The sequence below is a fragment of the Eleginops maclovinus genome, chromosome 12 (genome assembly GCF_036324505.1).
Source record: "Eleginops maclovinus isolate JMC-PN-2008 ecotype Puerto Natales chromosome 12, JC_Emac_rtc_rv5, whole genome shotgun sequence".
NCBI classification, from domain to species: Eukaryota; Metazoa; Chordata; class Actinopteri; order Perciformes; family Eleginopidae; genus Eleginops; species Eleginops maclovinus.
Genome location: NC_086360.1, coordinates 22,640,181 through 22,654,890, shown reverse-complemented (window position 1 = coordinate 22,654,890; position 14,710 = coordinate 22,640,181). Strand labels below are relative to the sequence as shown.

General features: G+C 39.5%; 2 protein-coding genes across 2 annotated transcripts; one reads left to right on the top strand and one right to left on the bottom strand.

Moving 5' to 3' along the window:
* Nucleotides 1-173: 173 nt before the first annotated feature.
* Nucleotides 174-4,512, top strand: kctd10 (potassium channel tetramerization domain containing 10). Its single transcript, XM_063897827.1, has 7 exons — nucleotides 174-335; nucleotides 1,760-1,973; nucleotides 2,070-2,239; nucleotides 2,581-2,667; nucleotides 2,758-2,810; nucleotides 2,924-3,119; nucleotides 3,231-4,512. Exons 1-7 carry the CDS (start codon nucleotides 333-335, stop codon nucleotides 3,447-3,449), a joined length of 942 nt encoding a protein of 313 aa, XP_063753897.1. The 5' UTR covers nucleotides 174-332; the 3' UTR covers nucleotides 3,450-4,512.
* myo1ha (myosin IHa) lies at nucleotides 4,438-13,536 on the bottom strand. Its single transcript, XM_063897824.1, has 31 exons — nucleotides 13,390-13,536; nucleotides 12,780-12,895; nucleotides 12,496-12,694; nucleotides 12,318-12,398; nucleotides 11,685-11,864; nucleotides 11,498-11,596; nucleotides 11,313-11,429; nucleotides 11,165-11,236; nucleotides 10,940-11,059; nucleotides 10,800-10,867; nucleotides 10,573-10,678; nucleotides 10,400-10,480; nucleotides 10,221-10,312; nucleotides 9,909-10,003; nucleotides 9,753-9,799; nucleotides 9,160-9,240; nucleotides 8,563-8,668; nucleotides 8,359-8,476; nucleotides 8,124-8,237; nucleotides 7,963-8,039; nucleotides 7,809-7,877; nucleotides 7,654-7,738; nucleotides 7,417-7,579; nucleotides 7,242-7,325; nucleotides 7,066-7,159; nucleotides 6,943-6,998; nucleotides 6,725-6,860; nucleotides 6,569-6,639; nucleotides 5,736-5,833; nucleotides 5,109-5,208; nucleotides 4,438-4,995 (listed from the first exon to the last, which is right to left on the bottom strand). Exons 1-31 carry the CDS (start codon nucleotides 13,510-13,512, stop codon nucleotides 4,969-4,971), a joined length of 3,075 nt encoding a protein of 1,024 aa, XP_063753894.1. The 5' UTR covers nucleotides 13,513-13,536; the 3' UTR covers nucleotides 4,438-4,968.
* Between the last annotated feature and the right edge of the window lie 1,174 nt (nucleotides 13,537-14,710).

The window sequence follows — 14,710 nt, the reverse complement described above, 5'->3', positions numbered from 1 at the left end:
CGTTTTTTTCAGAGCGTTGGGTGGGTGGCGGGGTGACTGTTATCGCTGTTACACTCTCGTCAGCGGAAAGGCTAATGTTATTAAAGTTCTACTCTTCGGTGTATGAATAACAAGTATAAGGGAGGAAATTCGTGTAAAGAGACGAGCTGCATTTCTACTCATTTTATCCCATATAAAACACTCCGGTAACACTTAGCCGTTTGACAAATACGGTCCCTTTAAACCGAGTAGATGACGTCACTTTTATAACTGCGCAGTGGCGGACCGGAAGGAAGTGGGTGTTAGCTGACTGACGTTAGCAAGCTACAGTTATAAAGTCTGCTGCGGCTTCTATGGTAAATATACTTTTGTTTTATCAAAAGACAACTACAAACAGGCCCATACCTTTGTGTGGATACAGTTGTTAACAATTGTCTCCGTAGCAATATGTGTATCGTCTGCCATATCCATAACTTTAGTTGATGCTAACTAGCTAGGTAGCTCAAAAGCGGTGCTGGCTAAAATCAAATCACTACTTACTGGATGAAAGGTTCAGTGTTTGACCCTGCAACGAGAGACAAAGTCGTGAATAGTCGTACAAATGTAATAACGCTTTTTCTTGCGTTTTGTAAAAGGATAGTAGGCAGGCGTATAGTAAAAGTTTGTACCGATGTCTTCTCATTTCCATTGCTTATTCTAGTTTATAATAACAGTCTTAACACAACGTTTAACTCTTAAGAACTGGAAATTATCTTCGGAAGTCAGAGGTGGAAGAGGTGCTCAGATCTTATTCTTAAGTACCAGAGTGTAGGAATACACAAAGCCCTGTATTTAGAAGTTTACTCAAGTAAAAGTATAAGCATAAAATAAGGTACTCATTATGCAAATTCATGATAGTATATGATGTTTTGATTATAATTATTGATGCATTAAAGTCTGTATCCAAGCTGCTAAAGGTGCAGCTAATTTTGATTCCTTTGTATACTGCAGGGTAGCTTGTGAATTTACTCCAGGTGTAACTAAAGTCTTATCTAAGTGTTGATAATATTTCACATCATTATTCCAGATCTGCAAAGTAATTACAAGTATTTAATGAATATCGTGGAGTAAAAGTACACAATCAACGTCTGAGTTGTAGTTAGGTATGAAGTAGCAAACTATTTAAACACTCAAGTAAAGTACAAGTATCTCCAAATTGTACTTGAGTAAATGTACTTTACACAACTGTCAGAAGTTGTAGTAATAATATGACTGAAAGTTTTGTTTGTTTTCTACTTGTCTATTACGAAGAATAGACTCCGCCTTTATAACTTTAATTAGTATTGTAAAAGTGTTGCTAAAGCTCTTAACAGCAAAGCTTTGTCCGAAGTCCAGGGTAAAAATACCAGAAACAATTCTAGATGTATAAATGAGATGCATGGACACATTTATTCTGAGTAAATGTAATAACAGTGTCCTGATGCCATAAATGTTTGTGCCTATTGTAAAAATGTGGCCCTATACTTGTGGCCAGGATTTAGTAAAATCACATCTTTAGTAACGACAAAAGGTTTGTCCTTTAGTGGTTAAAAACTCACCAAATATTAAGAGACAGACTAAAGCATTGGTGGATTTGGTAAAAACAAAGACTACCGACCTTATCTTTCTAAAAGATATACCTACATTAACATATACCTGTGTAATAATAATTTGTTTCCACTCAGTTCAGTTAACAAAGCTAATCCAGCCGCACACTAGCCCTAATCCAGCTGTCACTATGTGTGATCTTGTTCTGTCCCAGGAAGAGATGTCAGGAGAGAGTGTGGTGAGCTCGGCAGTGCCGGCAGCTTCAACCCGGACTACATCCTTCAAGGGCTCCAGCCCAAGCTCTAAATATGTGAAGCTAAATGTGGGTGGAGCACTGTACTACACTACAATGCAGACACTAACCAAACAGGACACCATGCTCAAAGCCATGTTCAGCGGCCGGATGGAGGTCCTCACAGACAGCGAAGGTGAGCTTCTGGTGAAAAGCATATTTTGCACGAGCCCTGCTCTGTCCGTGATCATTTACTTATTGAACTCATTTGAATTTTTTTTCATATCCACAGGTTGGATTTTGATTGATCGCTGCGGGAAACATTTTGGAACAATCCTTAACTACCTAAGAGATGGGGCAGTGCCTCTCCCAGACAGCCGGCGGGAAACCGAGGAGCTGCTTGCTGAGGCCAAGTATTACCTCGTACAAGGCTTAGCTGATGAATGCACCGCCGCCTTGCAGGTACCATCACCAGAGGGCTGTCCATTTGGCAGGGCGATAAATCACTGTTTTATCTATCATCATATCATCAGGACTGTGACTAAATGAGCTCCCCAGAACCTTTACCAAGTCATACATCCAAAATATCTATATTTCTAAAGTTTATAATGAGTTAAACAATTAGAAACATGTAAAAAATGTTGTGTTTTTTCATTTCCGGGGGGCGTTTCATATCCTCCATCCTCTTTGCTACTCTGTTCCACCAGATGGCATCCTTCAATTTAGAATAAACTGAGTGAGATAATTATTCAGGTGGAATGTTTTTAATGGAAAAATAAAATGTCATTCTTTTTTTCCTACAGAACAAAGAAAGTTATGAACCCCTTTGTAAAGTGCCTCTGATGACCTCATCTAAGGAAGAACAGAAGCTTATTGCAACCTCGAATAAAGTAGGTATTCAACATAAGGAGCCTGATTTCAAATGTAAACATATCAAGGGATTTTGTTTTATATATAAATACAAACGTTTGTTTCCACAGCCTACTGTCAAACTGCTGTATAACAGAAGCAACAACAAATATTCATATACCAGGTGAGTCCTCTTTAACTGATATAAGGAGCTAACATGTTAAAAGAATTACATCATTCAAATTCATAAAAGTTTTCTAAATAATTAACCCTTTTGTTTTTCCTTTTTTTCTCCAGCAATTCTGACGACAACATGCTGAAAAATATCGAGCTGTTTGACAAGCTGTCTCTGCGGTTCAACGGTCGGGTACTCTTCATCAAAGATGTGATTGGGGATGAGATTTGTTGTTGGTCCTTTTATGGCCAGGGGCGTAAGATCGCTGAAGTGTGCTGCACCTCCATCGTTTATGCCACAGAAAAGAAGCAGACAAAGGTAATATAAATGGAATATGTCCACCTCTAAGAGTTCATTGGGCTTTTGCAAGCATAAAGCTACAGTTTGTTTCTCACTAATCGACCGTGTTCCGCTCTCCTTCCCTGCTAGGTTGAGTTCCCTGAAGCACGAATCTATGAGGAGACCCTCAACATCCTCCTGTATGAGTCCCACGATGGGAGGGGTCCAGACAATGCCCTACTGGAGGCCACAGGGGGCGCTGCAGGACGATCTCATCATCTGGATGAGGACGACGAGCGAGATCGAATCGAGCGAGTTCGTAGGATTCATATCAAACGACCAGATGACCGCACACACCACCACCAGTGACCTTCCTCCCTCGACCCGTCAGCCTGTGTCTCTGAACCTGGGCAGCCTTTGCACCACGCTTGTGCCTTACATCACCCAGCGCCCTTTCTGTATCACTTCCACTCTTCCCTTATTTAGCAGCTTTTACTCCAGGAGACTCCTTTGAGATGCGTGTTATACAACTATGTGTTGATGAAGTGATTTTGTGTTTGTGTGTCCTCTTCATTGTCTGACCGGCTGTATGAAGTGTTTTGTTGTCTGTTTGTGATTCATGACACATTTTCTCACGGTTTTCTTTTAGTTTGCAGAACCCTTTACACATGGGTATTTGCATCAGGTATCCACCCTTTTTTTAAATGATATTGGAAACAAGAAATATTGTATTGTTGGTATACATCTGTTATTTGAGGTCCTCACTACATTAGATCCAGAAGAACAAGAATTATATCCTGTAAGCAACTAAAGATTAATGTACTTTTTTTTTCTTCTTACCATGGTTCTGACGGGTCCACTGTAAGGTCACCAGGTGGTGTTCCCTATGAAGCCACATGGTGGCAATATTTTACTCTTGAAAACTCCTCTAAAAATGTTACCAAGGCTAGTTTGTAGCCTGCAGAAAATGGCAATTACGTTTTTAAGTTCGAATTTTTTGATAAATGTAAGCTATCACAGGTGGATGCAACCTTTCACTGTATTGCTTCTGTCATATTTAGTATTAACTTGTATGCGTTATCCCTTCACTCCACTCATCGATGATTATTTTCAGTGGAGGAACCTGAGCCTTGACCTTAGGTGTTAAATGTACTGGGGTGATTGAATGATGGATGCTGAGGTTGAGGTGAATGACTGTAATTGGAGATTTCCCTGGCAGGAAGGGAATCCTGTCTACAAGCTTTTAACAGGGAGCGAAATTAGACCTGTCCTTCATCGCCGCATTCATCAGAGAATGTACTGTTTCCACACAATCAGTTTTAGTTGAAATATGTCTAGCAATCACAGTACTCGTAGGTCTTTGTACAGAAGTGAACATATATGTATGTTTTATATTTATACATACTTTATCACAAATAAATTTCTACAAACATTTATTTGTTCTGTTTCTACTTTGCATCATATCAGTGAACATACAAAAATATCATACAAATGGCTTCATTTTGAGGATCAAAATTGCACAAAGCTGTATATGAATAGTTTGTTTAGCATTAAAATAGTTTTGTAGATTTAAATAATTGATTAACAGTCCAACGTTATGCTTTCCATTGAACTTCAATGATCAAAATAGCAGAGAAGTCCTCTCTTGACACTGAATAATAATAAAACCTTAACCTCGTAAGAATTAGATTTTCTGTAGTGGAAAAGTACATGTGTTCTTTACCTATGTGACTAGATGAGAAAAATGTTGCTGTACAACAAAGCTCTTCGCTGGTTTCTTTAGTGCTTCTGGCCAGGTGTGTTTTCTGTCGACATGTTGATCTCCCCTCAGGGGTCTCCTGATGAATTATGCAGGGGCTTCTTGTGTGTCATCTCAACCTCACACATGTTACCGTGTCCTCGCTCGAGTGGCAACCTGCAGTGAGAAACCACTTTATTTTACACGTTATACTTCAGTGTGCAGATTACTCTGAGATCAGAGCGTGATATAACACACGCTGCACTCTTCATCATCAGCACTCGTCTCACCACCATGAGGTGTCCGTTCTTAGCCTTGTACACCATGGGCTCCTGTCCGGTGGTGAAGTCCACCGCACTCTCTTTCCCTGCCTGGGTTTCAATCTTGATGCTGAAAATTGATAAACAAGTGTTTTCTGATAGAAGTACATCTCGAATCCAACCTCTTTGAAGACTTACTAATGCAAAGCAGTTTTGCATATTTAAACGTACATTCAGACAATGTGTAATACAGAAAGTGACTGTCTTAATGTATGCGATCAACTCAGGGCGTTTCAAAGTGATGTGTGTAATTGTTAAGTTTCACCCTATTCAACTCTCTCTTTTACAATTCTTCTACTACTTCTACTATCTTTAAAAGCTGTTTCTTCTCATTCTGAGCCAAAAAGCTACACTCTTCAGACCTTTCAGTTTAATTCCTATCTACATTACAAAAGATTTACCAGAGACAGGTTGTTACGTTGCATACAAGTATGCAAATTAGTATATATTTAACAGCACACATACCTTTGTACAAAAAAAAGGCTTCAAATGAAAAACATTGGCTTAATGTCAGTAACTCTTTTAGTACATTTATTGTGTTTTTCATTTATTATAACATTTACCCCATTCTCATGCAGTGTCTCCGCACAGACTCACCTGCCCTGAAGCACTTTGATTGAATTCTGTTTGTTAGCAATGAAACAGAATTTGGTCAAAAACTCAAACAAGTGGTCGCACTGCATCAGGAGGTCCCCCTGAAACCATCACACAATTGGTACTTACTCAATTTGATAAGTTGAACAAAGATTTTAAAAGTCATTTTGTTTGAAAGTTTAAGAAATCTTCCAAAAATTATTCTAAAAAATGTGCTGTATGATTCAGGTTTTAACTCAGCAATTCCCTTACTAAGGATTGCTTTTACTCAACAACATTCAGTTGAGTAAATCTGTTTTTACACCAAAAAGTTGCTCTCTTCATCGATGTTCATTTGTACTTGAACCAGAAGATTAAACAGCTTTTTTTAATGTATTTTATTTATAATCAAGCACTTTATTCTCATTATGCAAGCACAAAGAAATGGCAGTAGCTTCAGCCTCAAATGGTGCATTGTAACACAAATGCCACAGAATAAATAAAGCATGAATGAGATAAGAAATGATATATAAGTATTAGAAGTTGAGAACATATACGATAACAAATAGGTCAAATTAAACCGAGCAAGCATCAGCAGCAGCAAGAACAATCTGGTAAATGCACAGTAAGGGAGATAAGGAGTGATGTGTTAAATTACATGTCTCATTGGTGTAGGAATACTTCTCATAACCAGTGATATGTAGTGAATATTGGAAATGCTTGTCAGAATCCACCAAACGTGATCATTGCCAATCACACCATAATAAAGCTTTCCCAGTTAAAGTGAAAAACAGGAAATTCTGGTGATCCCAAATATCTCCTGCATGTTATATAGCCACACCTTATCCTATCCATACCTTCTGTTTAGGGTCCTCACATGTAATGTGGAATACAATGATGCCGTCTGTCAAGTTACTGACCGAAATACCTGCAAAAAGTTAAAATACAAGACTTATATACAGTATGAAAGAATTTCCCTAAAGGTGAAATATATATTATCACATGGTCCTCACCTTTGAGAGAGTTGTACGGCACCCTCTGTTTGATCTTGGCCTCCTCTATCACGTAGGCAGCAGTCTGTGTGAGGATGAGCTGTCGCGGCCTCGGTTTGAATCCATTCCTGTCATATTTAATCACCGGGACACCGTACTGCAGAAACACAGAATACCACACAGTTAGTTCTGTTTGATGCAAGGCTGTGTTTCTTCTGGGTTCATAAGGATTGTTTTACCTTAATGTGCTCGTTTCGAATCGTCTGGAGAACCCTCATGTTTATCTCTTGTTCACCTGGAGGTAATAAATGAGGTTAAATTGATGAATAAAAAGTGAATTGTGTGAATATGTCGCTGCTTACTGATTCTGGTGTCCACAAAAGGCTGAGCGACACTCTGTGGATAGCTCTCCTTTTTGCCCTTGAAGATGGAGCTGGTAAGAAGCTTCAATTGTAACTAAAAGAAACCAAAAATATAAAGTTGATCATTTAAAAAAGACAATATGAAGTTTTATATAATGTATTTAGATGTGTGTTACCTGAGCTTTTCTCTGGGGTGTGATTCCTCGCACATACTTCCGCACCATCAGGCGGTAGTGAAGCTTACGCAGTATCTCTGATGTCTGACAACAACAAAAAAATGACCACAAAGTCAAAATAGAAGCTAAGCTTGTCTGTAATCTGGTTAACAATTAAGTAAGTTAATCATCTTACCTCTACCAGTACTGCTGGTGGAGTTTGCCAGGTGGTTTTATCCAGAACCGTCTTTGGCAGGTTGCCCTTGAGCCTGTTTAAGTAATTCTGTCTCACAAAGGCCAGGTACTCCGAGTTATCCGTGTTTTTTAATTGGCCCCTGTTCATGTAACCTTTGATGAATCTAAAAATGAATGAAAATATTGTATTATTTAATGTGACAGTAAGCCTGCGGAGTCGTGTAATGACATGTCTTACTTCTTGATGACTTTTACAGCCCAGGCTCTCTTCTCTCGCTCCTTCCTAGCTTGGACTCCTCTCCAGCAGGTTTCAATCTTTGTGGCTAAGGATGCAAAAAAATGGTTTTGTTTAGTGTGTGTCATTAATAACGCATGATGCACTGTGTCATTTACCTGCTTCCTTCTGTTTTTTAAATTCTCCCTTTGCTTTGTATCCTTTGTATTTGGCCTGGAGCCTCGTTGCTGCAAATTAAAAGCACAATAATTAAAATGAACTGTGCTCCAACTAGTAATGACTGAAGATGAATTACAGTATATTTCCACTTACCCAGTTCATGTTTACATCTCTCATAAGCATCCTCTGTGGCATAAAGTGTCCTCGGATGGCGGATGAATATTTTAGTACTATAACAAAGGAACAAATGTGAATATTTGACTCTTCTTCTTAGGTATGTTGTTGTTCTGTTGTTATTAGAGAGCTGTGCTCACCGTCCCATCTTGTACTCATTTGGCAAGTAGCCTAGATGTTGAACCAGCACTTCCACTCCATCAGCAGGCACTCCTCTCCAGTGGGGCCAGGTGGCTGGGCACAGGGGTTTATATCTGCAAGACGCACCAAACAACCCTCTCAGTAAGTTTTAACTGCACTGGAAAGGAATTACTCAAACTGAGGGTTTTCATTTAGAAATCGAGCACAAGGTCAAAGCTCTGTGGTCCTTCATACCGCTTTAAGAAGACTTCATATTTGCGTCTGTACGCAAAACCTGCTCTTCTGACCCTGAGGTGCTCCATCAGGCCCAGGTACTTCACCTGGTGCCTGATCAACGCTTCGTCAAATTGACCTGCATGAGAGAGGCAAGACTCAAATTCAGACATCTCCATCCTGTTCACAAAATAGCTTCATGTGCTTTCTATTAACTCCAAGTACCTGGTTGCTTGGACTCGTTAGATTTCAGACAGCGTATGTACCAAGCCTCTTTAGCCATGAGGATCTCTGTCAGCTTCAGCAGGCTGCTCTTAAACTGAGTCGCCACCTACAGACACATCATGACGTTCGTTATCCCCGACACTTCATCTGTCACATACATATGGCGCAATGATGACCTGCCTTTATGTCAGCGGTCATTCTACATAGACCACTTACTGATTTGTTCCTCCTCATCTATAATCTACATGGCATGTTTCTTTTCTTTAAATAAAATCTTATCTTACTTTCTCTCTTCCTCTCATATTATTTGTCACTGATGTGGAATTGGATAGTTATGGGAGCTAGCTTGCATTATGTGATGTCCTTGTTGTAGATGGAGCAGCCATTTTCGACTAGACGCATTTTGTAGGTCAAAAATATTTTGGTACATGCCCATTTTAGTGTGCAAAGACTCTCCTTTTCCACTCAAGTAGAAAACATAGATAATGCAATGAAAAAGAAGTTCATATATGGCTGTTAACTCTGGGACCCAGCATAGTACTCATGATAATACATATAAGATCATTAATACAGATTAAGGATGTGGAGAGCACTTACTGTTTCTGGTCTCCGTCTGCTGTCTGGATCCGTTGAGGAGAAACACTCTTTGACTATGGCGTTTTTAGACTGACCAATCAGCTATAAGAAGATAGGAGAACACACATAAATCATAAACCACCAACTCAACATTATGTGTGTGACACTTAAACATAGTTTGAAAAGCTTTTGTGTTGTTTTATAGCACTAAAGTTGAATTGACTCTTTCACATTTGTAATTAATATCAATATTAATTGCTGCATTGCATTAATAGAGTTTGGAGTTATAGAAGTAGCATAAAAAATGGAAGTATAAAAACCTTTAAGGAAAACAATAAACAGCTTTTTTTTTGTTCTTTGAGAAATGTATTGTTTTATGTATGACTCCATTTTAAAGGAGCCATCATTATTTTATCATAAAAGTGACCTATGGACTTGGTCTTTGAATATTAAACAGTAAATAAATAAGAGTACTATTAAGAATAAAGGTACTGTAAACTGTATACTGAACCTTAGGTCTACATTATAGATAACAATCAATGCACTCATGAAAAGAGTTTCCATTGTGTCACTCTTTGCTTTACATAATAAAAACATGTCATTTGTAGACTTACATCCTTTATGTTTCTATACAATAGGTCATTGTTTTTGTCCAAGAATCCTAGATTGTCATCAAAGAAGAGGAATAAAAGGCTGTTAGTCAGTTACAAATAAATAAAGATTTTAGATGTTTGAGTAACAGTGAGGCTGACACTGTGGTTTTCTTTTACCCACAACGCAGTAGGTGACCTCTCCGGCATAATGCAAGAGACGGAAATCTCCCCTCTCCAGAGTCTTACGTGTCATTTTGTCAGCCAGTTTGTGCCTGCAGTCAAAGAGGTGGGGAGAGACAGAGGGATGAAGAGCGAGAGGCTATACAGACCGGTCCTAATCCTCCGTCTCTATCGGCTCACTGTCGGCTCACAAGTGGAGTTCATACTTAATTAAAACTGTATCGCAAAAACACAGATCATGTGAACCTCTCTACATGTGAAACATATTCTAGGATTGTGTGATATTTTAGGATTAGGTTTTTTACATACGTGACAAAGTGAGGGTGATTTCCCATCTTTTCTTCCAGTCTTTCCAGGAAGGTGAGATCTGTGGCATCTCCTGGTCTGAGACACTCCTCATCCTGGAGGATTTTCATCAAAACATGGCAACAAGTCAGCTTCAGTGTTTTCTGTTCAACTAACTATGATATATTACAGTAAATACACACCAGTATTGATATGATCCCTCTGTATTTGTCCTCAACCAGGTCACAGATGATCTTATTGTTGAAGAATTGAACTGGCTCCCACTGGAGGGAAACCATATAACACCAGTCAGTGTCAACATACTCAATCAAGGTAATTGATTCATTATTCAACACTATTTTTGTTTCAGGTTTACCTCAATATTTTCTGCCTCGTATTCTTCCTGCTCAGCTTTCAGCGTCAACTGAATGAAAAGCTGCTGCAGCTTCTCATTGCAGTAGTTTATACAGAACTGCTCAAAACTGAGGGCCATGAAATATAGGATTTAGTTCAATAAGTAATTATCATCACAAACTATAAACAACCTTCATCAGGATATCCAGCATAATCAAATCAGTGCCACAAAAGGGAATTACTGCTTACCTGTTTACATAGAAAACCTCAAAACCATATATGTCCAAAAGCCCTATTACAGTCTTCCTTGAGTTGTCCTGGGAATAGAAAGGAAGTCAGTATTTACTCATCCTCGGTGTATGGGATGTGTCACACACGACTTTCCTCACCTTGTTCTCCATGGACTCGTTGATCTTGTTCACCAGCCAGGTGAAGGTCTGTCCGTAGATGGCTTTGGCCAGGGCATCTCTAGCATAGATGGCATGATCAGTTGTGAAAGGGCTGAGGACCTTCACAGTGAGACAAAGTCATAGCTTCATTTCAACCACTACAGGGAAGGTTTGAGTAGAAACAAACATTATCATAAAGTTAAGGACAGTTTAACATGTGTGCACCTGCTCATTTTTGGCTTCAATTTTCCTGTATGTGAGTCCCTCTTGGAGACAGTGAGCATCAACTCCTAGTAGCTGCAGGGACATTGAGTCAGTTTATTATTTGACTTTTTTAGTTATCCCTGGATACTTTCCATTAACAATCTCTTACATTTGAGACCCAGCGCAGCTCTGCGTTGTTGTTGTTCAGCAGGGCACAGCCTTTACTGTCCGAGTCAAACTGCACATTCCCCAAGTGGAGAACGCTAGCAACGGTCCCAAACAAGTGCTACAAAGAAGGAACATTTGTAAGGCAACGCAACACAAGAAGGGAATAGTGAGTAATTTAGATCTTACATTCGTATTAATCTCATCAATGTTGATGATTTGTAGAGCATTTTTCACTGTTTTCCAGTCATTTCTGTCGTTAATGGATGACACAATGGCACACTCTCCCTGTCAGAAAATGCAACACATTATCAAAGTTCACTGGAGTCGTTCAAATCTTTTCTTCATTAAAACACGGCCTCTGAGTCATACATACTTGGGTTAGATAGTTGTAATGCTGACTGTCTCTTTCCAGACCCATCTGGTTCAGCAAGTCGTCCTCCCCTCCCTCCACCAGCTGGTAGAAGATGTGGAAGTTTCTCTCCCCGTGATTCTGATGCACCACCCTCGACTTCTCCAGCAAGTAGTTCAGGATATGTCCTCCGACAGCATCCCCCTATGGGCATCAGGATCCTAAAGACAGCAGCTCTACAACTTGCAGAAAAAACATAGCCTATGGTCCAGTGGACAGATTCTAAAAATCCTCTTGAGATAAAATGTCTTCTTCTTGACTCGTACTTTTTATGAAGAGAATCTTACATTTTAAATGTTTTGAATGAAGTAATGTTGTTCTTATGTTTGCCCTTTCATTATTTTTAAGTTTGTAAATGTATTTTTACACACATTTATATAATTAATCTGAGCTTTCAAACAAAACACTTGTCTTTTAAAATGAACACGTAATTTTAAAAGTATATATTTCAACCACCCCAAGTTACCACATATACTTTAAATACCAAAATTGTTGGATCACAGTAAAAGGCTTTTCATGAACTTGCTTTTTTTCTTAATTATAATTTATAAATATATTCTTGAAAGCCCATCTGTTAACCCGTCCCTTGAATCTTACCTGGCTGTCAAACTGAATGTCCATATACTTCCCAAACCGACTCGAGTTATCATTTTTCAGTGTTTTTGCATTGCCGAAAGCCTGTAAGGAAACACCATAGCACAAGGAATAATTAATGTTAGCATGACCTGCTGTTTGGTATGTCATTACAAGGATGTAACGTAAGTAACCATCGCACCTCGAGGACAGGGTTGGACATGAGCATTTTGTCCCTGACCGTGTTGAGCAGAGTGGTGCTCGGACAGCTGACTGCGTAATACTGCAGGATCTTTTTAGAGGCCTCCGTCTTCCCGGCCCCGCTCTCTCCAGAGATGAGGATGAAGTGATTGTTAAACTCTGTCAGCATGGTTTGGTAGGCGCTGTCTGCCAAGGCGTAGCTGTGGGGATGCAAGGCAATCAAAATATGTTACCTGTTGACACTTGAATATGAACAACATAGTTTTTAAACAGAAATACACTCACATGTGTGGTGGAAGCTCAAAAAAGTTCACACCCATGTAGATTTCCATCTGTTTTTTATTGTAGATGTCCAACTCGTTGTAGGGATTCACAGACACTAGCAATGTGCCAATATATGTCTGAAATAAGGGGTTAGAACATTGTTTATTGTAAAGCTGTACAATTTGCATTTGTTGACAGCAAGCTTATAACCCTCCTGTCGTGTTTGTTTCTCCCCCCTAACTTTGGTGTTCTTGGTTAAATTTGACCGGCCTGTTTTAACTGCTCTTACATCTACACAAAAAAACATTAAGCATCACCAAATGTTGTAAAATGTTCTGAAAATGTATTGAAAAAATTACATTTTTGATGATTTGTGGGTGTGTATTTTCCAAAGGAATGAACATAATCTAGGGTTACTTACTCTTTCTTTATTATTTCCTATGGCGGTCATATTTTAGCGGAACACCAAAGTTGATTAAACCACTCAAAATTCAATGAAAGTGGTGAGCAGCAATTTTATAGGTACTTTAGGCAATCAGATGTAAAGCACAAAAATAATGATGGATGAAAGTAGTAAATCGGTCAGATTTCAGCCAAAAACGACGGGAGGGTTAAAAGTAAAACAACTCACATAGATGAGGTCTTTGCTGAAGCGTTTCTTTAGGTTGCTGAGGAAGGCGGCCTCTGTGGTTTCATCCAGGAGGACAAAATCCTGGATCCCAACCCGGTCCCTGGCGGTCAGGGCGCCCTCCATGTCCAGCTGACCCTGTGCAACAAGTTGTATCAACCATTAGGCAGCCAAGTACACAAATTAAGAGCAGTGGGAATATCCTGGTGTTTAGCATCTTAATCTAAGGATTTATCTGTTTCTAAAACACATTACACATTCAGTACTTAATTAAAAACTTTATGAATTTGTAACAACAACAAGTGTAACACATTTTAAATGCATAACAATGAAATTCCGAATTCTCAGCCATGTTTTTTCCAACAATGCGGTTGAATGAATAAGTGTTTGCATAAATGGCTCCATGGGGGATGTCGGAGCTAGAAAAAAAGCACCAGAAAAAGCACAAACATGGTCCCTGTTAGTTCTATTGAAATAAGAGGTCTAGAGGTCCTATGTGTCTTTGATGCAAAGCTCTGTGATTGTGCAGACAAACAGACAGAAGCTAATGATCGCTACACAGCACACAGGGACCTTGGCTGGCAGCCCGTAGTTCACTAGAGCTGACACACCAACCAAACACAACACACTGTGCAAATGGACTTGGGGAGCCCAAAACAGCGGCACATTTAAGAGGCATAGTGGGAAAAATTCCACCAATCTGTTTTGCATTCTCAGCACCAACACTTAGACCAAAGGTTTTCACAGCTTTTGTTGGTTTTGTATTTTTCTCTCTCTCTCCTTTGGAAGCAGAAGTCCTTTGATTCTCAACTCTCTCTGTAAAAACATTAAAAAAGATAATCCATTGGATCTAATTGACACAAAGCCCTCCGCCCCCCCTCCTCCGCCTACTCCCCCTGCCTCTATCCTCCGCCTATGGCCCTCATTTCTTCTGAGAAAGGCCAAGTGTTTTTGTCCTGTAAATACCACGGAGCAGAGACAAAAAAGACGTCTTTAAAATGCAGTCTACAATCCATTACACATATTCCCCCTGCATATCCATTCAGTAATTATTCATTAGAAAACATTTAACGTCACAGTGAATTTCACACTAGGCAGTCGAAACACAATAGAGGAGATTTGGCCTATTTTGGGGTGAGGAGTTGGGGAGGGGTTGGCTGTACAGAGGAAGGGTGAGGGCGAAGGAGGGGGTATGGAGGGGAGCTGTATTTGTCTGATCTGAGAACCTCTGAATCGGGGCCGTCTTGAGACAACGGGACAGACTAAATAGTGCAGTAACGGGCTATGCCCCGCTGCTTGCTGTGACACTCATTTAGTTTGCCCC

Excerpts from the sequence above, each read along its gene's own strand:
- kctd10 (XM_063897827.1), top strand. Across the intron at positions 1,974-2,069 it reads GGTCCTCACAGACAGCGAAG|GTTGGATTTTGATTGATCGC; the intron begins GTGAGCTTCTGG and ends TCATATCCACAG. Across the intron at positions 2,668-2,757 it reads TTATTGCAACCTCGAATAAA|CCTACTGTCAAACTGCTGTA; the intron begins GTAGGTATTCAA and ends TTGTTTCCACAG.
- myo1ha (XM_063897824.1), bottom strand. The coding sequence starts at position 13,512 with ATGGAGGGCGCCCTGACCGCCAGGGACCGGGTTGGGATCCAGGATTTT. Across the intron at positions 8,669-9,159 it reads GCAGACGGAGACCAGAAACA|GTGGCGACTCAGTTTAAGAG; the intron begins GTAAGTGCTCTC and ends ATGTGTCTGTAG. Across the intron at positions 5,834-6,568 it reads GTGAGGACCCTAAACAGAAG|GGGGACCTCCTGATGCAGTG; the intron begins GTATGGATAGGA and ends TGATGGTTTCAG.